The following is a 23,411-nucleotide window of genomic DNA, read 5'->3' as shown; positions in this document are numbered from 1 at the left end:
CTACCCTGTCTTTCTAAGGTCTTCGAAACCAAGTTAACAAACAGATTACCGACCATTTCGAATCTCAACGTACCTTCTCCGCAACGCAATCTGGTTTCTGAGCTGGTCAAAAAAAACACAAAAAAAGTATTGAAATAAGCATTCAGACCCTTAGCAATGAGACTCGACACTGAGCTGAGGTGTCAGTTCGTTAGAAGGCAAACAGAAGACAGTCCTCTCCTCCTCGATAGCCTCCTTTTTAGCGCGAAAGCACAAGTGTTCACTACTGCGGAATAGTTTTGATATCTGAATCATTGTCAGAGGACAAAAGCATGCACACATTGAAAAACAATATGCTACTTATCCTTTATCTAGAAAATGTATTACACAACTAACTTAATTAGTTTTTATCACTTTAAACATTTATTTTGGAATCCAACCCTGTAAACGTGTGGAAGAGGACAGAGGATACCAGTCCCTCTCCCTAGCCTGACCACTAGTCTTCCTCCCTAGCCTGACCACTAGTCTTCCTCCCTAGCCTGACCACTAGTCTTCCTCCCTAGCCTGACCACTAGTCCTCCTCCCTAGCCTGACCACTAGTCTTCCTCCCTAGCCTGACCGCTAGTCTTCCTCCCTAGCCTGACCGCTAGTCTTCCTCCCTAGCCTGACCGCTAGTCCCCCTCTCTAGCCTGACCACTAGTCCTCCTCCCTAGCCTGACCACTAGTCCCCCTCCCTAGCCTGACCACTAGTCTTCCTCCCTAGCCTGACCACTAGTCCTCCTCCCTAGCCTGACCACTAGTCCCCCTCCCTAGCCTGACCACTAGTCTTCCTCCCTAGCCTGACCGCTAGTCTTCCTCCCTAGCCTGACCGCTAGTCTTCCTCCCTAGCCTGACCACTAGTCCTCCTCCCTAGCCTGACCACTAGTCTTCCTCCCTAGCCTGACCACTAGTCTTCCTCCCTAGCCTGACCACTAGTCCCCCTCTCTAGCCTGACCACTAGTCCCCCTCCCTAGCCTGACCACTAGTCCCTCTCCCTAGCCTGACCACTAGTCCCCCTCCCTAGCCTGACCACTAGTCCCCCTCCCTAGCCTGACCACTAGTCCCCCTCCCTAGCCTGACCACTAGTCCTCCTCCCTAGCCTGACAACTAGTCCCCCTCCCTAGCCTGACCACTAGTCCCTCTCCCTAGCCTGACCACTAGTCCCCCTCCCTAGCCTGACCACTAGTCCTCCTCCCTAGCCTGACCACTAGTCCTCCTCCCTAGCCTGACCACTAGTCTTCCTCCCTAGCCTGACCACTAGTCCCTCTCTCTAGCCTGACCACTAGTCCCCCTCCCTAGCCTGACCACTAGTCCTCCTCCCTAGCCTGACCACTAGTCCCTCTCCCTAGCCTGACCACTAGTCCTCCTCCCTAGCCTGACCACTAGTCTTCCTCCCTAGCCTGACCACTAGTCTTCCTCCCTAACCTGACCACTAGTCCCCCTCCCTAGCCTGACCACTAGTCCCTCTCCCTAGCCTGACCACTAGTCCCCCTCCCTAGCCTGACCACTAGTCCCCCTCCCTAGCCTGACCACTAGTCCTCCACCGTAGCCTGACCACTAGTCCCTCTCCCTAGCCTGACCACTAGTCCCCCTCCCTAGCCTGACCACTAGTCCCCCTCCCTAGCCTGACCACTAGTCCTCCTCCGTAGCCTGACCACTAGTCCCCCTCCGTAGCCTGACCACTAGTCCCCCTCCACTAGTTAGTTAATTAGTTAGTCCCCCTACACCCCACACAGAGCACTTGCTCCTCTCTCCCCAGACAAAACTCACCCTTTCAGCCTTGTCCTCCTGGGGTTCGGGACTGGAGCAGACCTCGGCCAGGGCCACACGGAGCAGGAAGTCAAACAGGGGCACAGCCAGATCAGAGTTCACGACCCCAGAGCGGGACAGCTGATCCCTGACCTCTAACAGGGTCTCTTCCACTGACTGGAGCTGCAGAGGAAAGATAGATAGTTTAGCTTGAATCAAAAGAGATTTATCTATCCATCCATCCGTCCGCCCGTCTATCCATCTACCTATCTAGTTTCATATTTCAAAGTTCATTCGCCACATGCATACAACAGGTATACAACGGTAAAGTGAAATTCTTACTTGATGACCTTCCAAACAAATCTAAACCTAAAAGAACAGATGAACAGAAGGATCTGTTCATATGGGGGCAGATTGATATGGGGGCAGATTGATATGGGGGCAGATTGATATGGGGCTACATTCCAAATGGAACCCTATTCCCTTGATAGTGCACTACTTTCAACCAGGGCCCTATAGAACCTTATTCCCTTGATATGGCCCTCGTCAAAAGTAGTCACTTTGGTACCCGGAATGGTACTAGGTCTAGGTACCTGGAATGAAAGCTCAGGTTCGATCCTCTGCAGGCCTGAGTTAGCACTGTGCAGGCAGATAGCAAGCAGGGCCTCCAGCATTCTGATGCTCTGTAGAGGCCACTCGTCCTCCAGCCTCCTGGAAGGATCCTTCTGGGTCCCCTTACCCTCTCCCTGCCCACCCTGGCCTGGGCTCACAGCTTCAGCTGGGTGCTGGCCTGGATCCTCCACTCCCAGGGTGGTGGTGGTTGAACCTTTTAAAAACAATGTCAAAAGCTGTCTAAAGACTGAACACTTCTCATGTCTGTATCTATGTAATGCAGGAGTTCTTAAATGTTTTCAGCCCCGGACCTAAATGATACATTCTGTGTTTTCCTGGGACCCAAGCTCATGAAACCATGCTTCCTATTGGGGGTCCTAAACGACATTTGGTTGGATTAATATTTCTCTCTGCCTCTTGACGGCAAAGAGTTTTCAAGTTAATTTCCTGCAACTCTACAACATTTTGCCATGGGGTGGAGAGAAATCGTTGTAGTTTTAAAGATAATTTCCTGAAATTCTACACATAAAGCCATGCTTATACCATGTTAACATGATATCTGAGTGAGAGTGACTAACAAAATCAATGTGGCCCCCCCGGAGGTCAGGGCCCCCCGTTCCCTGTCGGTATTCGGCCATGATCACAACATGTTTAGATAGCTAGCTAGACTAATTTACCAATCCCAAAATTGTTATCTGACATGGCTAATTGAGTGACAGTCAGCGACTGAAATAAGAGGGAAAACAGCTTTTATTTTTAAATTGCAACTGGTGTATTCTCCTATTCTAACTCTCAACAGTACATTGAGACGCCGACTGACTTCCACTTTTAAAAAAGGTGCTGTATACATATACAGCACCAGTCAAAACTTTGGACACACCTACTCATTCAAGGGTTTTTCGTTATTTTTTACTATTTTCTACATTCTAGAATAATATTGACGATATCAAAACTTTACTTAGAATTTAAGGCACATTTAACCAGCATGGTTACCACAGCATTCTGCAGTGATATGCCATCCCATCTGGTTTGTGCTTAGTGGGACTATCATTAGTTTTTTAACAGGACAATGACCCAACACACCTCCAGGCTGTGTAAGGGCTGTTTGACCAAGAAGGAGAGTGATGGAGTGCTGCATCAGATGACCTGGCCTCCACAATCACCCAACCTCAACCCAATTGAGATGGTTTGGGGTGAGTTGGACAGCAGAGTGAAGGAAAAGCAGCCAACAAGTGCTCAGCATATGTGGGAACTCCTTCAAGACTGTTGGAAAAGCATTCCAGGTGAAGCTGGTTGAGAGAATGCCAAGAGTGTGCAAAGCTGACAACAAGGCATAGGGTGGCTACTTTGAAGAATCTAAAATATAAAATATATTTTGATTTGTTGAACACTTTTTTGGTTACTACATGATTTCATATGTGTTATTTCATTGTTTGGATGTTTTCACTATTATTATACAATGTAGAAAATAGTAAAATAAAGAAAAATCCTTGAATGAGTAGGTGTTCTAAACTTTTGACTGGTACTGTATATGTGTATTTATTTCTTTACCCTGACATCGCGACCCCCCCGCTAACATGGCCGGTGCCCCCCCCCCCCGGCCGCAACCCACCACTAACACGGCTGGTGCCCCCCTGCTAAAAGTCTAAGAAAGGCTGATGTAATGTAGTGCACCACTTTAAGGGACCTCAATGGAAATACGTCCTTGACTTGGTGGCATCCCTGACCAGTTCTAAAATGCATGTATTGTGTATATGTATTTTTAAATTTTTTATTGTCAAATAAAATCAATCAAACCTGTCTGAACTGGGGTTGGTATAGAGGTCGGTGATGGGGCAGTGGCAGGGGAGTCAGGTTGAGTCTTGTCCTTCCCATCACTCTTCTTCGTGAGTTTTTGGATGAGCATGGTCATGAGGCGGGAACAGACATCTAGTCCCCCAAGCCGGTAGAACTGTCTCTGGAACACGGGACTCGCCAGGTAGATCCAGCGACACACCGACCACACGTCAGCAGCACGTCGCACCTGTTCAAGTTCAAAGATAACATTTATTATTTAATAGATTAGTTATTTTTATATATATATATATATATATATAATCCCTCTGGTAAATGACAAAAAAATATACAAATGTAAACTATATGTATAGTATACACTTAAATACTTGATATTAATTAGGGCTGTCAAAGTTAACGCGTGACATGTTCATCAGTATAAAATGCTTTGACACTGTTAATCGTGTCTCCATTTCTTCACTGGAACCTTTAAAGCGCACGTTCGGCACTGACCATTTTACGAACAGAACAACACAGCTGCAGTCAATGCTCAGGCCTTTAGACTGTTAGCTGTGAGTCTTTTTGGGTATGGCTCTGAGAGAGTTCCATACCTTCCGTGCCACATCTTCAAGCTCTTTTCAAATTGGTTGTTGATCATTGGCTAGACAACCCTTTTCAGGTCTTACCATAGATTTTCAAGTCGATTTAAGTCAAAACTGTAACTCTGCCACTCGGGAACATTTACTGCCTTCTTTGTAAGCAACTCCAGTGTATATTTGGCCTTGTGTTTTAGGTTATTGCCTTTCTGAAAGGTGAATTTATCTCCCAGTTTCTGGTGAAAAGCAGACTGAACCAGGTTTTCCTCTAGGACTTTGCCTGTGCTTAGCTCCATTCAGTTTCTTTTTTATCCTAAAAACTTCCCGGTCTTTAGAGATTACAAGCATACCCATAACATGATGCAGCCACCACTATGCTTGAAAATATGGAGAGTGGTACTCAGTAATGTGATGTATTGGATTTACCTCAAACATAATACTTTGTATTCCGGACGTAAGTTAATTTCTTTGTCACATTTTCTGCAGTTTTACTTTAGTGTCTTGTTGCAAACAGGAAGCATGTTTTGGAATATTTGTATTCTGTACATTCTTCCTTCTTTTCACTCTGTCATTTAGGTTAGTATTGTGGAGTAACTACAATGTTGTTGATCCATCCTCAGTGTTCTCCTATCACAGCCATTAAACTCTGTTTTAAAGTCACCATTGGTCTCATGGTGAAATCCCTGAGTGGTTTCCTTCCTCTCCGGCAACTGAGTTAGGAAGGACACCTGTATCTTTGTAGTGACTGGGTGTATTGATACACCATCCAAAGTGTAATTAATAACTTCACCATGCTCAAAGGGATATTGAATATGTGATTTCTTTTTTTCCACCCATCTACCAATAGGTGCCCTTCAGAGTGAGTCCATGCAACTTATTATCAGACTTGCTAAGCATTTTTTTTTTTTACTCCTGAACTTGCCATAACAAAGGTGTTGAATACTTATTGACTCAAGTCTCTTCAGTTTTTCATTTTTAATTCATTTGTAAAAAGAAATTGAAAAACATAATTCCACTTTGACATAATGGGGTATTTGTGTGAAGCCAGTGACCAAAAAATCTCAATGTTATCAATTTTAGGCTGTAACACAACAAAATGTGGAAAAAGTCCAGGGGTGTGAATACTGTCTAAAGGCACTGTGGGTACTTTCTGCCCCGGATTGGTGCGCTTGTTGCGGGCCGCTTTAAACTATGCACATCCCCAATTCTTGTCGTTGTCTAGCTCGCTAGCAACCTGATAACTTGACCACTGACTAGGATATGCACACATTTAGATGGCACAGGACGAACTGAACAGGAATAGGCTTCTCAAAGAGATGCTGCAAAGGCAGGCTGCATATGCAAGACTGGGGTGTGTATGATTGTGTGTGTGTATGATTGTGTGTGTGTGTGTATGATTGTGTGTGTGTGTGAGAGGATGCGTTTCAAGTTTTACAGTCACGTGCACTAGTACAGTGAAATACCTTTCTTGCTCTCTCCCAACAATGCAGTAATCAATACCGTAGAGAGAGAGAGAGAGAGAGATTTATTCCAGGTGACTACCTCATGAAGCTGGTTTAGAGAATGCCAAGAGTGTGTAAAGCTGTCATCAAGGCAAAGGGTGGCTACTTTGAAGAATCTCAAATATATAGGTGTTCTAAAACTTTTGAACGGTAGTGTAGATCATTTTGTGTTTCCGTCTCTTACAATAAAAGTCTAACTTAACGTTGTGCTTTTTAAATGGAAAAATCTTTAGGACCAACTTTGAGCTAATTCAAAAAATGTAAATTGCGATTAACTAATGCCATTAACTCAAATAATAATTTTAATTGTTTGACAGCCCTAACATTAACACATTAAACTGTACATTGTGCTATCAATAAAAATAATGCTAAGTTAAAAACACAATACCTGTTCCTTGGAGGGCAGGGCCACGCTGTCAGGTGACAGGCAGGGGAGTCTCCCACCCAGAGGCTCTGAAGCCGTACTGTCGTACCCTGACGTATCCTCCGAGTCGTTTACCGAGTCACGGTCCGAGTCGGCCTCCTTGCTGACGCAGAGGAACGCCACACACAGGAAGAGGTTGATGGTGTTCAGATGGGTCTCTCCCCGGCCCCTCCCCTTTCCTGCCCCTGGACCAATCCGGCTCCTTGGGCATGCCTCTTTTAGACACTCGTAAAACTTAGACAGGCTCTGCGGGCCCCCCTCTCCTATGGGACCTGCGGTACTTCCAGCCCCACGGGACCCCAGCTCCTCAGCCAGGCCGAGTGTGGCCTCTCTCTCCTGGGCCTCGGCATGCTCCTGGACCTGGTACTCCACTCCAAGTATTAACATCTCAAACACCTTGAGGGCCCAGGCCCGGGTCTGGTCCAGGTAGATGAGCTCAGTCACCTGGTTCAGACCGTTACAGGACAGGAACAGATCCCTGATCACCCTGACAGGGAGGAGGAGGAACACAAATGCTTTAATATTTAACTGAAGAGATGGAAGAAGAAGAAAAAGGTCCATTTAAATTCTGGCTGCAGACCAGAGGAGCCTTCTACAATCAGTCTGTATTTAAAGTCTGGCTGCAGACCAGAGGAGCCTTATACAATCAGTCTGTATTTAAAGTCTGGCTGCAGACCGGAGGAGCCTTCTACAATCAGTCTGTATTCAGAATATACAGTTGAAGTCAGAAGTTTACATACACCTTAGCTAAATACATTTAAACTCAGTTTTTCACAATTCCTGACATTTAATTATAGTAAAAATTCCTTGTCTTAGGTCAGTTAGGTTCACCACTTTATTTTAAGAATGTGAAATGTCAGAATAATAGTAGAGAGAATGATTTATTTCAGCTTTTATTTCTTTCATCACATTCCCAGTGGGTCAGAAGTTTACATACACTCAATTAGTATTTGGTAACATTGCCTTTAAATTGTTTAACTTGGGTCAAAGGTTTCAGGTAGCCTTCCACAAGCTTCCTACAATAAGTTGGGTGAATTTTGGCCCATTCCTCCTGACAGAGCTGGTGTAACTGAGTCAGGTTTGTAGACCTCCTTGCTCGCACAGGCTTTTTCAGTTCTGCCCACAAATCTTCTATAGGATTGAGGTCAGGGCTTTGTGATGGCCACTCCAATACCTTGACTTTGTTGTCCTTAAGCCATTTTGCCCCTACTTTGGAAGTATGCTTGGGGTCATTGTCCATTTGGAAGACCCATTTGCGACCAAGCTTTAACTTCCTGACTGATGTCTTGATGTTGCTTCAATATATCCACATCATTGTCCTACCTCATGATGCCATCTATTTTGTGAAGTGCACCATTCCCTACTGCAGCAAAGCACCCCAAAACATGATCCTGCCACCCCCGTGCTTCACGGTTGGGATGGTGTTCTTCGGCTTGCAAGCATCCCCCTTTTTCCTCCAAACATAACGATGGTCATTATGGCTAAACAGTTCTATTTTTGTTTCATCAGATCAGAGGACATTTCTCCAAAAAGTACGATCTTTAATGGAAAGCTTCACGTGGAGGGAGGGAGGGATGGAAGGGAAAGTGGGTGGGAGGGGTGGAAGGGAAAGAGGAAGGGTGAAAGGAATGGAGGGAGAAAGGAATGGAGGGAGGGAGAAAGGAGGGAGAGAGGCAGAAAGGAATGGAGAGAGAGAGGCAGAAAGGAATGGAGGGAGGGAGGGAGGGAGGGAGGGAGGGAGGGAGGGAGGGGAGGGAGGGAGGGAGGGAGGGAGGAAGGGAAGGAGGAAGAAAGGAATGGAGGGAGGAAGGAATGGACGGAGGGAGGCAGAAAGGAATGAGGGAGGAAGAAGGAATGGAGGGAGGGAGGCAGAAAGGAATGGAGGGAGGGAGAAAGGAATAGAGGGAGGAAGGAATGGAGGGAGGCAGAAAGGAATGGAGGGAGGAAGAAAGGAATGGAGAGAGGGAGGGAGGCAGAAAGGAATGAGGGAGGAAGAAGGAATGGAGGGAGGGAGGCAGAAAGGAATGGAGGGAGGGAGGGAGAATGGAGGGAGGGAGGCAGAAAGGAATGGAGGGAGGGAGGCAGAAAGGAATGGAGGGAGGGAAGGAGAAAGGAGGGAGGGAGGGAGAAAGGATGGAGGGAGAAAGGCAGAAAGGCAGAAAGGAATGGAGGGAGGGAGGGAGAAAGGAGGGAGGGAGAAAGGCAGAAAGGAATGGAGGGAGGGAGAAAGGAGGGAGGGAGGCAGAAAGGAATGGAGGGAGGCAGAAAGGAATGGAGGGAGGCAGAAAGGAAGGGAGGGAGGCAGAAAGGATTGGAGGGAGAAAGGAGGGAGGGAGGGAGGGAGGCAGGCAGAAAGGAATGGAGGGAGAAAGGAGGGAGGGAGGCAGGCAGGCAGGCAGAAAGGAATGGAGGGAGAGAGGCAGAAAGGAATGGAGGGAGGGAGGCAGAAAGGAATGGAGGGAGGGAGGGAGGGAGTATTAAAAAAAGTAACTATCACACTGCCTAATTTCCTATCACAATACTACCAACTATCCTATCCCACTACTACCTACTATCTCTATCCAACTACCTCTATCCCACTACTACCTACTATCCTCTCACACTACTACCTACTATCCTCTCACACTACTACCTACTATCCTATCACTATCACACTACTACCTACTATCCTATCACTATGACACTACTACCTACTATCCTATCCCTATCACACTACTACCTACCATCCTCTCACACTACTACCTACCATCCTCTCACACTACTACCTACTATCCTATCACACTACTACCTACTATCCTATCACACTACTACCTACTATCCTATCACACTACTACCTACTATCCTATTACACTACTACCTACTATCCTATCCCACTACTACCTACTATCCTATCCCACTACTACCTACTATCCTATCCCACTACTACCTACTATCTCTATCACACTACTACATACTATCCTATCACACTACTACCTACTATCCTATCACTATCAAACTACTACCTACTATCCTATCACACTACTACTTACTATCTCTATCACACTACTACCTACTATCCTATCACTATCACACTACTACCTACTATCCTATCCCACCACTACCTACTATCTCTATCACACTACTACCTACTATCCTATCACACTACTACCTACTATCTCTATCCCACTACTACCTCTATCATACTACTACCTACTATCACTATCACACTACTATCACTATCACACTACTAACTACTATCCTATCACTATCACACTACTATCTCTATCCCACTACTACCTACTATCCTATCACTCTACCACATACTCTCAATTAGCAATGACTCACAGATAAATAGATCTGATGAAAAACACTGTCAGAGTGGATTATTGGGTCTGGTACTGAGATGGCACGGAGACGGCACGGAGACGGCACGGAGCCGGCACGGAGCCGGCACGGAGACGGCACGGAGACGGCACGGAGCCGGCACTGAGAAGGCACGGAGCCGGCACTGAGACGGCACGGAGCCGGCACGGAGCCGGCACTGAGACGGCACGGAGTCGGCACGGAGACGGCACGGAGACGGCACTGAGACGGCACGGAGAAGGCACGGAGACGGTACTGAGACGGCACGGAGAAGGCACGGAGCCGGCACGGTTAGAACCTTGCTTGGTCTGAAAACGTTACAACCCGGGAAAATGATTCATTATATTGACAAGATGGTCAACTGACCACTCTAACAATGAAAATACATGTCCGCAAAGGCGAAAGGCAGGTGGGAGAAGACGAGATCAGGTGGGAACATTCTAACCAACGATCTCGTAGAAAAACTATCAACACACTCGTAACAAGCTAAGCAGTATGACTCAGCATTATGTTGACCAAATTCCACACGGTTTCATTGACCACCCCAATACCACTCTTCAATTGATCTGGTTAAGGCCTAGTCTGATAAATCTGCCATGACAGATTTTCACTGGAGTCGACTCACTCGCTTCGCCTCTTCCTATCTGTTAGCCGTCAAATCCTCCAATGACCTTTGTAAGGAATTTAGGACAAAAGGAAGGATTTGACGGCTAGGAACATTTACAGACACAGCCAGAAGGAATGGGAGGAGAAGGGGGCAGAAGAGAGGGATGGGAGGAGAAGGGGGCAGAAGAGAGGGATGGAAGGAGAAGGGGGCAGAAGAGAGGGATGGGAGGAGAAGGGGACAGAAGAGAGGAATGGGAGGAGAAGGGGGCAGAAGAGAGGGATGGGAGGAGAAGGGGGCAGAAGAGAGGGATGTGTCATGATGTTGCCCTCTTTGGGTTTTCTATGCACCATCCCCCTACCTCCCCCTACCCAGGCCCTGTTTGAGCGGTCGTAAATTCCTAAGAAAATGTCCCGCCTCATGGCCACAGTATAAAGACAGGGTGTTTTCAAAAAGAGACAAAGGAGTTCTTCCACCTCACATGACTGGAGAAACGAACAACATTTATGTTCTGGAGAAGGTATAAAAGATCGGTGAAGAATCCAGCTACGAACTGGTCCGTTTGGTACAATTTTGTGAAACTCATGAGAGACAATACGGCCACATGGCTCTGTTTATATAATAGCCTCAGTTGTGAGACTTACATCTAATGGTTGTATAGAATGAATGAATAGGGATGGAACGGTTTGTGAAGTTGTGTGCTGTGGTTTTGGACTGTTTAGTGAAGGAAACTCAGATTCCCTTTGGAGTCTTAACTAAGTCCTTGGCACGCCCCCATGGACACAGACAGGACCTGGCGTCATGAGACAGCCTTTTCTGTGTTCCGAATATAACCCCCACCCAGATTTTCTATCACCAGACCAGCTTACCTCGAGAACGAGAGGGCCAAGGTTTGACCATGCATTCCTCGTTCTGAACTTTAACCATACCACGTGGTTAAACTCTTAGACTATCGATACCGACAGAATAATAACAAGTCTTTGATATTAATTACTAGTCTGCAGCTAGGAATTCGGTATCATTGAACGCGAAGACCGACGAAACATCCGTCCTATAACGACATTAACCTGTTGTGGTATAGGGGGCAGTATTTTCACGGCCAGATAAAAAACGTACCCAATTTAATCTGGTTACTACTCCTGCCCAGAAACTAGAATATGCATATAATTAGTAGATTTGGTTACAAAACACTAAGGTTTCTAAAACTGTTTGAATGGTGTCTGTGAGTATAACAGAACTCATATGGCAGGCCAAAACCTGAGAAGATTCCATGCAGGAAGTGCCCTGTCTGACAATTTGTTGTCCTTCTGTTGCATCTCTATCGACATTACAGCATCTGTGCTGTAACGTGACATTTTCTAAGGCTTCCATTGGCTCTCTAAAGCCGCCAGAAAGTGGAATGGGGTGTCTGCTGTCTCTGGGCAAAGTACAGCAGCAGAGTTTGTAAGTGGTCAGCCTGGGGACAGTGAGACTGGAGATGCGCGTTCACGAGACTTCTCCATTTTTTTCTTTCAGTCTTTGAATGAATACAATGTTGCCCGGTTGGAATATTATCGCTATTTTACGAGAAAAGTAGCATAACAATTTATTTTAAACAGCGTTTGACATGCTTCGAAGTACGGTAATGGAATATTTTGATATTTTTTGTCACGAAATGCGCTCGCGCGTTACCCTTCGGATAGTGACCTGAGCGCACGAACAAAACGGAGGTATTTGGATATAACTATGGATTATTTGGAACCAAAACAACATTTATTGTTGAAGTAGAAGTCCTGGGAGTGCATTCTGACGAAGAACAGCAAAGGTAATCAAATTTTTCTAATCGTAATTCTGAGTTTAGGTGACCCCGAAGTTGGCGGATGTCAAAATAGCTAGCCGTGATGGCCGAGCTATGTACTCAGAATATTGCAAAATGTGCTTCGCCGAAAAGCTATTTTAAAATCGGACATAGCGATTGCATAAAGGAGTTCTGTATCTATAATTCTTAAAATAATTGTTATGTATTTTGTCAACGTTTATCATGAGTAATTTAGTAAATTCACCGGAAGTTTTCGGTGGGTATGCTAGTTCTGAACATCACATGCTAATGTAAAAAGCTGTTTTTTGATATAAATATGAACTTGATTGAACAAAACATTATGTTATACAATACATGCATGTCCTACGAGTGTCATCTGATGAAGATGAAAGGTTAGTGCTGCATTTAGCTGTGGTTTGGGTTTATGTGACATATATGCTTGCTTGGAAAATGGCTGTGTGATTATTTGTGTCTATGTACTCTCCTAACATAATCTAATGTTTTGCTTTCACTGTAAAGCCTTTTGGAAATCGGACAACGTGGTTCGATTCAGGAGAAGTGTATCTATAAAATGGTGTAAAATAGTCCTATGTTTGAGAACTTTGAATTATGACATTTTGTGGTTTTAAATTTGGCGCTCTGATTTTTCACTGACTGTTGAATAGTGTGGGACGATTTCGTCCCACCTCCCCTAGAGAGGTTAATGAATGTCACTTTGAAATATCCATCCTAACCGAGGGAGAGAGAGAGAGAACGCGAGGACAACCTCTCCAACAGAAACAAACTCTCCAACAAAGATCCCGACGACACACTGAGTAAATATATATATTGATTGCAATTGTTCCCGAATGAGTGAGCGTTCATGTGCAAAGGATTAGCATTTCAATTGTTAATATTTATCAACTCTGTAGTGTCTTCTCCGCTGACCCCACTCCCCTTTTGTCTAACAAGCCGCCATGCCGGTTTAGCCCACTAGCGCACATTCCCCTATCATTTCCTTGTAACCATATCTACTGTTTGTTATGCATTTCTGTGAATTACTTCGATTAGTAAATAAATTATTTTAAGACAATTGATGTATGGATGACTCATAGTGAAGACTGGGTTCATGCAGATAACCAACAATTTACGACATTTGGAATGAGACTGACGAGGTAAATAACACATCATTAATCAGAGGACTCATAGATCAGATATTATAATATCTGAAAGTTATATTAGGAAAATTATAATTTTGTAATCTGAATATTTTCCTTGGTGCCCCGAACTCCTAGTTAATTACAGTTACACGATTAATCAGTTTAATCGCGTAATAATAATTACAGAGTTATTTGATAAACATGTCTTCCGTTTTAATGATGCCAAAGACACGACAGATGGGAGGAGAAGAGGACAGAAGAGAGGAATGGAAGGAGGGGGCAGAAGAGAGGGATGGGAGGAGAAGGGGACAGACGAGAGAAATGGAAGGAGAAGGGGGCAGAAGAGAGGAATGGGAGGAGAAGGGGGCAGAAGAGAGGAATGGGAGGAGAAGGGGGCAGAAGAGAGGAATGGGAGGAGAAGGGGCCGAAGAGAGGAATGGGAGGAGAAGGGGGCAGAAGAGAGGAATGGGAGGAGAAGGGAGCAGAAGAGAGGAATGGGAGGAGAAGGGGGCAGAAGAGAGGATTGGGAGGAGAAGGGGCAGAAAAGGGATAGAAAGCGGAGTAGACAGAAAACTGTCAGACTGGAGGAGGGGACAAGACAGAAGAAGCCAAAAGACAGAAGTAAAGAAGGTAAAGACAGCATTGTCCTCACCTGGACTTGAGCAGGGTTGGTAGTGTCTGCAGGTAAACCAGTAGCACCTCTACAGGTAGACACTGGATGTGGTAGGAGCACACCTGGCTACACGCTGCAGACACACCCAGTTGTTGGGCGTGATGCACTAGCTCCACCCCCCTCTGCAGTACAGGGTTGAAGATGTGCGTGTAGAGCTGCCATTGGACCACAGCGTTCCCTCTCAACATCAGGTGACACATGTGTCCCGCGACCTGTTGGCTGAGTGCCTGGTCCTCCCCGAATACCAGCCCCTGGTACGCCTCCAGGGCCTCCCACTTCCACAGCATATCCTCTGCTCCCCCTCCGCTGGGGAGGATACCATGGGAACGGTAGCTCAAAGTGGGAGATGACACTCCAACCTCCCCCTGCTGGAGCGTCTCCTCCAGGCCCGGCAGCTGACTGCTGTCCAGAGTACAGATGTTACAGGAGGCTAGCTTAGCTTTCTCAGAGGGCTGTCCTCCACCTAACTGATCGAGGATCAGCCGGGAGAGGACAGAGAGGATGTGAGACTGGTAGGAGCGGAGCCCTGGAGCCTGGAAGGCATGGAGGAGAGGGCCGACTACAGAGCGAGGGTCCATGCAGCAGCAGATCCCCACAGCCTGGACGCCAGCTAGGACCTGGAGCACCGCTGGCCCACTGGAGGACAGCCGCTGGAGCAGACGGAGACACTGGTGGGCGCAGGCTGCCAAGCAACAGCACCTCTCTGGGTAACGCACCACGTCATCCACCCCCTCCTTCCCCTCGGACTCTGTCTCTTCGAAGGGGTTGCGGCGGGCGGCCTGTTTGAAAGCAGAGACGGGGAGTCCGGAGAGGTCGCGGTGATGATGCAGGAAGTGAGAGTATTCACAGCGGCGGTGGCGACGGCGGGCGCAGACGGACTGGTGCAGTTGCTCTGACTTAGCGGTCTTCACGGCGCTGATGATCTTTAGGAACCCAGAGATCAGTCCTTTCAGACGATCTGCTGCCTCACCCCCCACCTGAGTTGGAACAAAACGGAAATTAGTCTTTGGACTTTGTGTTTTTAATTATGTGTGTACTGTTGTACTCAACTCTGCGAGCCAAATTCACCAGACACAAATTAAGCCAAGTGCTGGACTAAAATGCAAACTCAGTGGAAAATGTATTTTTAGTCCAAGACTAGACTTAATCTGTGTCTGGGAAGTTAGCCCCCCATTGATCAGGTAAATAAATCGATCAAATCAAACCTCAGAGTCCCGGGCGCGGCCCAGCCCTTCTAGTCTCAGAACGGTGGCCTCAAACAGTTCCAGGCCCCGATGTTGGATGAACTCATGAAGCAGCTCTAGAGCCTGACTGAAGAAGAAGGGATTGGGGGCCGAGGCCTGGAGACACCCCAGCAGCACCTGGACATCCCATTAGATTAATAGAATGGTTTAAGAGATAAAAAATGATCGGACATCAGCAAACGGCACAGTATTCACAAAATAGTGCACTACTTTAACCAGACCACCTTAGCCGCCCCTGGATTACAATAGATTACAATAATGTATTAGTGTGGTGTTCTACAGAGATACATTCTTGGACCTCTTATTTCTATTAAACTAAACTAAAATATAAAACACAACATGTAAAGTGTTGGTCCAATGTTTCATGAGCTGAAATAAAAAAAAGATACCAGCAATTTTCCATAAGCACAAAACGCTTATTCCTCTCAAATTGTGTAAAAATGTGTTCACATCCCTGATTGTGAGCATTTCTCTTTTGCCAAGATAATCCATCCACCTGACAGGTGTCGAATATGAAGCTGCTTAAACAGCATGATCATTAAAGGTGCACCTTGTGCTAGGGACAATAAATAATAAATAAGTGGGGGAAAAAGGTGGAAAATAAAAAGGCATCTGTGCAGTTTTGTCACACAAGTTTTAGTGATGTATACAGAGAACAGGGTACCATTTGTGATGCACTCTTAGTAAGGAATGGTTAAAAATGTAACTACTGTTCTCTGAAGGAGGGAAATACAACATACTACGGGAAGTCACACTCCAGTGACTTCAGTCGAAGGATCTACAATCACGCCTGACAAGGCCAATGATATCCGCGCCTCGCTGGAAGCCCCACCTTCCACAGGTGATAAGCGCGAGGCTCGGATTCCTTCCATTTCAAGCCGCTCTTCACCCAGCCCAGGAACGGGTAGCACGGGGCCAAACAGATGTTTCACTTTGTTTCCCTCCTTCAGGGAACAGCAGTTATAGTCATAACTTTACGTTCCCTTTCAGTCAGTCAACTTCGGTAAAACATACCATGGGAAATATAGTCACGCCCTATGCCGACCTAAAAAGGACACTAAATGAAACGGCCCATGGCAGACCACCCAGACTTGACCCTGCCGGATGCTGCAGTCTGGGAATTGAGCACACGGCGCGCTGCCTAGTGACTTTCCCCTGTCCCAGCCGTGACCACACGGTGAGCTGCCTAGTGACTTCCCCCGTCCCAGCCGTGACCACACGGTGAGCTGCCTAGTGACTTCCCCCGTCCCAGCCGTGACCACACGGTGAGCTGCCTAGTGACTTCCCCCTGTCCCAGCCGTGACCACACGGTGAGCTGCCTAGTGACTTCCCCCGTCCCAGCCGTGACCACACGGTGAGCTGCCTAGTGACTTCCCCCGTCCCAGCCATGACCACACGGTGAGCTGCCTAGTGACTTCCCCCGTCCCAGCCGTGACCACACGGTGAGCTGCCTAGTGACTTCCCCCGTCCCAGCCGTGACCACACGGTGAGCTGCCTAGTGACTTCCCCCGTCCCAGCCGTGACCACACGGTGAGCTGCCTAGTGACTTCACCCTGTCCCAGCCATGACCACACGGTGAGCTGCCTAGTGACTCCCCCCTGTCCCAGCCGTGACCACACGGTGAGCTGCCTAGTGACTTCTCCCTGTCCCAGCCGTGACCACACGGTGAGCTGCCTAGTGACTTCTCCCTGTCCCAGCCGTGACCACACGGTGCGCTGCCTAGTGACTTCCCCCTGTCCCAGCCGTGACCACACGGTGAGCTGCCTAGTGACTTCCCCCTGTCCCAGCTGTGACCACACGGTGAGCTGCCTAGTGACTTCCCCCTGTCCCAGCCGTGACCACACGGTGCGCTGCCTAGTGACTTCCCCCTGTCCCAGCCGTGACCACACGGTGAGCTGCCTAGTGACTTCCCCCTGTCCCAGCCGTGACCACACGGTGAGCTGCCTAGTGACTTCCCCCTGTCCCAGCCGTGACCACACGGTGAGCTGCCTAGTGACTTCCCCCGTCCCAGCCATGACCACACGGTGAGCTGCCTAGTGACTTCCCCCTGTCCCAGCCGTGACCACACGGTGCACTGCCTAGTGACTCCCCCCTGTCCCAGCCGTGACCACACGGTGAGCTGCCTAGTGACTTCCCCCTGTCCCAGCCGTGACCACACGGTGAGCTGCCTAGTGACTTCCCCCTGTCCCAGCCGTGACCACACGGTGAGCTGCCTAGTGACTTCCCCCTGTCCCAGCCGTGACCACACGATGCGCTGCCTAGTGACTTCCCCCTGTCCCAGCCGTGACCACACGGTGAGCTGCCTAGTGACTTTCCCCTGTCCCAGCCGTGACCACACGGTGAGCTGCCTAGTGACTTCTCCCTGTCCCAGCCGTGACCACACGGTGAGCTGCCTAGTGACTTCCCCCTGTCCCAGCTGTGACCACACGGTGAGCTGCCTAGTGACTTCCCCCTGTCCCAGCCGTGACCACACGGTGAGCTGCCTAGTGACTTTCCCCTATTCCAGCCGTGACCACACGGTGAGCTGCCTAGTGACTTCCCCCTGTCCCAGCCGTGACCACACGGTGAGCTGTCTAGTGACTTCCCCCTGTCCCAGCCGTGACCACACGGTGAGCTGCCTAGTGACTTCCCCCTGTCCCAGCCGTGACCACACGGTGAGCTGCCTAGTGACTTCCCCCTGTCCCCAGCCGTGACCACACGGTGAGCTGCCTAGTGACTTCCCCCTGTCCCAGCCGTGACCACACGGTGAGCTGCCTAGTGACTTCCCCCTGTCCCAGCCGTGATAAAACCCATCTAGGAGCACACATTTCTCCTATTTAAACAACACCCAAGACACTGCCAATCCCCTGGTGGAGTGGGTGCGTACGTACGTCATTAGGTACCCCTTGCCCCTCGCTGGTATATGCCAGGGAGATCGCTTCCATACTCCAGTGGGAGAGACGCACGCTGTTTAGAGAGTATCCTGCCGCGTGCTGGATTAGCAAAACAGACAAAAAAATGGTCACATAACCGGATATTCCGGTTCAATGTACATGTGTAAAACTCGCACCGGACACAGGGCATGTAAAGGACCTGTAGGACATAGCCATGACTTTTGGAGCGAAGGCTGCATTTGGACGCAAAGTCACCTTAGAGTCACCCCGGGGAAAACTGAGTACAGGAAGGGTGTACGGATAACGCGAAGGTCCCCAACACGTTTACCAGAGGCCATAGACATGAGCAGGGAGACTTCTGAGGAGAGAATCTCCAAAACCAGCGCCAAGTCCCAAGTTGGCGCAGACAGACATGGCAGCTCTTCTTCTAGCTCCTAAGCAACGTTGCAGTATTTCGTTTTTTTGTGTTTCATTTCTTACATTATTAGCCCAGAACGTTTTCTGTGTTATTACATAAAGCCGGAAATAGCTTTTGGATATCAGAGCGGCGGAAACTCACCAGCATTACAAATTTCCCAAATTGGATCCTTTGTTCGTACCTCCCAGGGCAATTTAACTTATCCCAGAGGCTGCTCCAAGACGCCGCCGGATAAGAGGTACTCGGAGTGGACTTCTAGTCCGACTCAGGAGGTGCGCACACCATCCACCGCTTCCGAGTATATTACTTGCTAATGTTCAGTCTCTGGATAATAAAGTAGACGAGCTCAGGGCGAGGATCTCCTTCCAGAGAGACATCAGGGACAGTACCATACTCTGTTTCAAGGAATCATGGCTCTCTCCGGATGTACTGTCCCCGTCCATACAGCCAGCTGGGTTCTCAGTTCATTGCGCAGACAGGAATTAAGAACACTCTGGGAAGAAAAAGGGTGGTAGTGTATGTTTCATGATTAACTACTCATGGTGTGATTGTGATAACGTACAGAAACTCAAGTCCTTTTGTTCACCCGACCTCACAATCAAATGCTGACCGTATTACCTTCCAAGAGAATTCTCTTCGGTTATAGTCACAGCCGTGTATATTCCCCCTCAAGCCGATACCACGACGGCCCTCAAGGAACAACACTGGACTTTATGCAGTGACCCTGGTTCGGTTCCAGGCTGTATCAAAACCGGCCGTGATTGGGAGTCCCATAGGGCAGCGCACAATTGGCCCAGCGTTGTCCGGATTAGGGTTTGGCCAGGGTAGGCCATCATTATAAATAAGAATCTGTTCTGTTCCGTAAATAATAATCTGATCTCCTAGTCTCGCACACAAACTGATTGGACCGGGGGCAGCCTGAGCATGCAGCGAGCTGGGACAGACAACAAATGTGAGTATCTTTTAATTAATTTGGTCGTGAACCCGAACCCGGCTTGTTAGCCTTCGTCGCGTCAGCCATATTACTTATTGCTATAGTCAGGCCAAGCGATTTGAACAATAACTAATTGTTTGTGATTAGGAAACTTATGAAACCATACAAACAATCAGGAAACAAAGGCCAGGGTGTGAACGCTCTACCATTAAGGGACAGTTTAGTTGGCGCAATGTAAGACAGTTTTGGGTTCTTGTTCCTGTTCACACCAAGGTGAAGAGTGGAATAATTTAAGGAATGAATTTCAGCCTTACTCTCATCACCTGTAGAAGGTGGTGCTTTGAGCGAGGTGCGGATTTCATTGGTCTTGTCAGGCGTGATTGTAGATCCTTCAACCTAAGTGGTGAGAGTGAGACTCCCCATAGGATGTTGTACTGAAGTTGACTGACTGAAAGAGGACAAGAATATCCTCTTCCTGGTCGTACATCAGAAGAAGAAAAAAATAGACTACACAATATTGACAATGGATGTGGGCCCTAGTCAAAAACAGGGCCCTGGTCTAACGTAGTGCACAATATAGGGAATAGGGTGCCACAGGGCCCAGGTCAAAAACAGGGCCCTGGTCTAATGTAGTGCACTATTTAGGGATTATGGTGCCATAGGACCCTGGTCAAAAGTAGTGCACTATATATGGAATAGGGTGCCACAGGGCTCTGGTCAAAAGTAGTGCACTATGTAGGGAATAGGGTGCCATAGGGCTCTGGTCTAAAGTAGTGCACTATGTAGGGAATAGGGTGCCAAAGGGCCCTGGTCTAAAGTAGTGCACTATATAGGGAATAGGGCCCTGGTCAAAAGTAGTGCACTATATAGGGAATAGGGCTCTGGTCTAAAGTAGTGCACTATGTAGGGAATAGGGTGCAATAGGGCTCTGGTCTAAAGTAGTACACTATATAGGGAATAGGGTGCCATGTGGGACAGAACGAGTCCATACCTGCAGTACCCCCTCCAGCAGCTCAGGTAACAGCAGGGAGCGGTGTCTCCAGCAGGAGAAAGAGAAGTCCTCCTGCACCTCCTGCAGGGTCTTCTTGGGTCTGGGAGCGAACGGGTCAACCTGTCTCTCCAGGCAGGACCTGATCTTCAGCGTGGCTCTGAATAAAATAGAATAGACAGGTTGTACAATGGTTTCAGCTGCCAGTTCAGTTCGGTTCCCATTTTTGTGTCGCCCACCCGGGGGGGGGTTAGAGCCAGCAACCTCCTGGCTGCCGGTCGTGTTCTCTAACCTCTTGACTACGTACGTACCTGAGCAGGTCAGTCAGGCTGCGTCGTAGGCTGTCTGGTAGAGCCTCACTCTGACCCACGTCGACTGACATCAGGTGGAGGATGGTCCTTAGCAGCATCCTCTGAGAGGAGACAGATCAGAGTGTTCTTTATTATCAATTAGCTAGTCATACTCAGGCATGGAAGTTAAGGATTATGGGCACCAGCCAGCCAGGCTAGTAGACCACATTTTCTCTACTAGCCTGGATGATGTTCCACTACTCAAGAGACCAAAATGTATGCCATACTTAAGATTACTTTGGAGCTAGTTTGGCATATTTCCTACTAGCCTGGTCTGAAAATTCAAGCCTGGGGCTAATGTGGACTATCTTAATGTTCATCACTCATAGTCATAATTACAGCCATAGTAAAACAAAACCAATACCTGCAACATTACAAACTATCACACTACAATGACAAAACAACGTCAAAACAAACCCAAAACAATGGCAAAACATGCCACTACAATGGCAAAACATGCCACTACAATGGCAAAACATCCAACTACAATGCCAAAACATCCCACTACAATGCCAAAACATCCCACTACAATGCCAAAACATCCCACTACAATGACAAAACATCCCACTACAATGACAACACAATGTCAAACTATCACACAATATCAATAGTAGTACAGCACAATGTCAAACTGTCACACAATATCAATAGTAAGTACAGCACAATGCGTAAAAGACCAATTCAATCATTTACATTAAGTATTTCATTATTATATTCAATTAAGAAAAACGGAAGTAAAAAGGTATACCTGGACCAGGGCGATGGGTTCCTCTGTCCAGCCTCCAGCCAGCTCCTCCACCCCCTCTCCTCCTCCCCCCGGACCACAGCAGTCTCCAAACTCTGTAAGGATCTCAGTGAGGGTAGGTACCACGCTGACAGCCAGACCCGGGTTGTGGTTGATGCTCATGTCAAACTTACACACCTTGAGGGGGAAAGAGAGATATTTAAAATACATATATATAGAGATACTGCAACCACTTGAGAACAACAGTACATTCAACATGATTTAGTATTAAAAACACAAAGTCTACCAAATGATTTCTATTGTGGTCCTGGTTGAATCTAAAAAGGGACAGCTTGAGTAAGATGGACAAGGCTGTGCATTGAGCACTTTACATTCAATACAAATCAGAAAATACCTTCTCCAGGAGCGAGAGCAGAACATGACAGAGGTCGAAGGGAGAGTTCTCCATCCGGTTGAATATGGACATGGCAGCTGGGTCAGTCAGGGTCTCTGTGTCCAGGGTGTTCTGGGACCCCCCCCAGCGACCGGGGTTGGGGGTAGAGCGGGAAAGGCGAAGCCATGGTCTTTTCAGGAGGGGGAACAGGGGGCGAGGGTAACAAGGGAGCCTCCAAACGGTGATGCTGGCAACTCACACGGATCGTAGAACCGCGAGAACGCCGACTACGTACTCCACCGGTGCCACCGATGACGGCCTTGTTGTCAGAGTTCGCATCTGAGTCAGAGGTGGAGAGCTGGGAGCGGCGGGCATCCCTTACAGAGTAGCGCTGAGCGGTCCTGCGGGAGCGACGCAGGACCTTCCAGGTGGAGCTACTGCTGTTGCCACCGCGTGAACGCTTCTCAGAGTGAAACGCACCGGGTCTTCTGGTCTTTCCCTGCCCTCTGGGGGACGGCATTCACTTCCCGGCTCAAGAACACCTCCAGTAGAGACAACAGGGTGAAATCTGGCAACAAGACAACTATTGTAAGGCAGGGTAAAATCTGGCAACACAGAAACTACTGTAATGCAGGGTAAAATCTGGCAACACAGAAACTACTGTAAGGAAGGGTGAAATCTGGCAACACAGAAACTACTGTAAGGCAGGGTGAAATCTGGCAACACAGAAACTACTGTAAGGCAGGGTGAAATCTGGCAACACAGAAACTACTGTAAGGCAGGGTAAAATCAGGCAACACAGAAACTACTGTAAGGCAGGGTGAAATCTGGCAACATGAAAACTACTGTAAGGCAGGGTGAAATCTGGCAACACAGAAACTACTGTAAGGCAGGGTGAAATCTTGCAACACAGAAACTAATGTAAGGCAGGGTGAAATCTGGCAACACAGAAACTACTGTAAGGCAGGGTGAAATCTTGCAACACAGAAACTACTGTAAGGCAGGGTTAAATCTGGCAACACAGAAACTACTTTAAGGCAGGGTAAAATCTGGCAACACAGAAACTACTGTAAGGAAGGGTGACATCTGGCAACATGAAAACTACTGTAAAGCAGGGTGAAATCTGGCAACATGAAAACTGCTGTAAGGCAGGGTGAAATCTGGCAACACAGAAACTACTGTAATGCAGGGTGAAAACTGGCAACATGAAAACTACTGTAAGGCAGGGTGAAATCTGGCAACACAGAAACTACTGT

The 23,411-nt window shown here is 47.8% G+C and overlaps 1 protein-coding gene across 1 annotated transcript in view; it reads right to left on the bottom strand.

The window, feature by feature from the left end:
* The window catches only part of lyst (lysosomal trafficking regulator), a 153,211-nt gene extending 130,467 nt beyond the window's left edge, over positions 1 to 22,744 (bottom strand). Inside the window, 11 exon segments of the mRNA XM_029701898.1 lie at positions 1,789 to 1,950; positions 2,361 to 2,593; positions 4,177 to 4,402; positions 6,639 to 7,161; positions 14,210 to 15,207; positions 15,436 to 15,591; positions 20,691 to 20,847; positions 20,999 to 21,099; positions 21,786 to 21,959; positions 22,177 to 22,302; positions 22,304 to 22,744. Of these exon segments, the coding sequence (XP_029557758.1) occupies positions 1,789 to 1,950; positions 2,361 to 2,593; positions 4,177 to 4,402; positions 6,639 to 7,161; positions 14,210 to 15,207; positions 15,436 to 15,591; positions 20,691 to 20,847; positions 20,999 to 21,099; positions 21,786 to 21,959; positions 22,177 to 22,302; positions 22,304 to 22,675 (3,228 nt within the window). The 5' untranslated portion in view covers positions 22,676 to 22,744.
* Positions 22,745 to 23,411: the final 667 nt, after the last annotated feature.

This window comes from Salmo trutta, chromosome 2 (assembly GCF_901001165.1).
Source record: "Salmo trutta chromosome 2, fSalTru1.1, whole genome shotgun sequence".
In the NCBI taxonomy this organism is placed as follows: domain Eukaryota; kingdom Metazoa; phylum Chordata; class Actinopteri; order Salmoniformes; family Salmonidae; genus Salmo; species Salmo trutta.
Note: the sequence above shows the minus strand (reverse complement) of the source record. Positions and strands in the feature narration are given on the sequence as shown.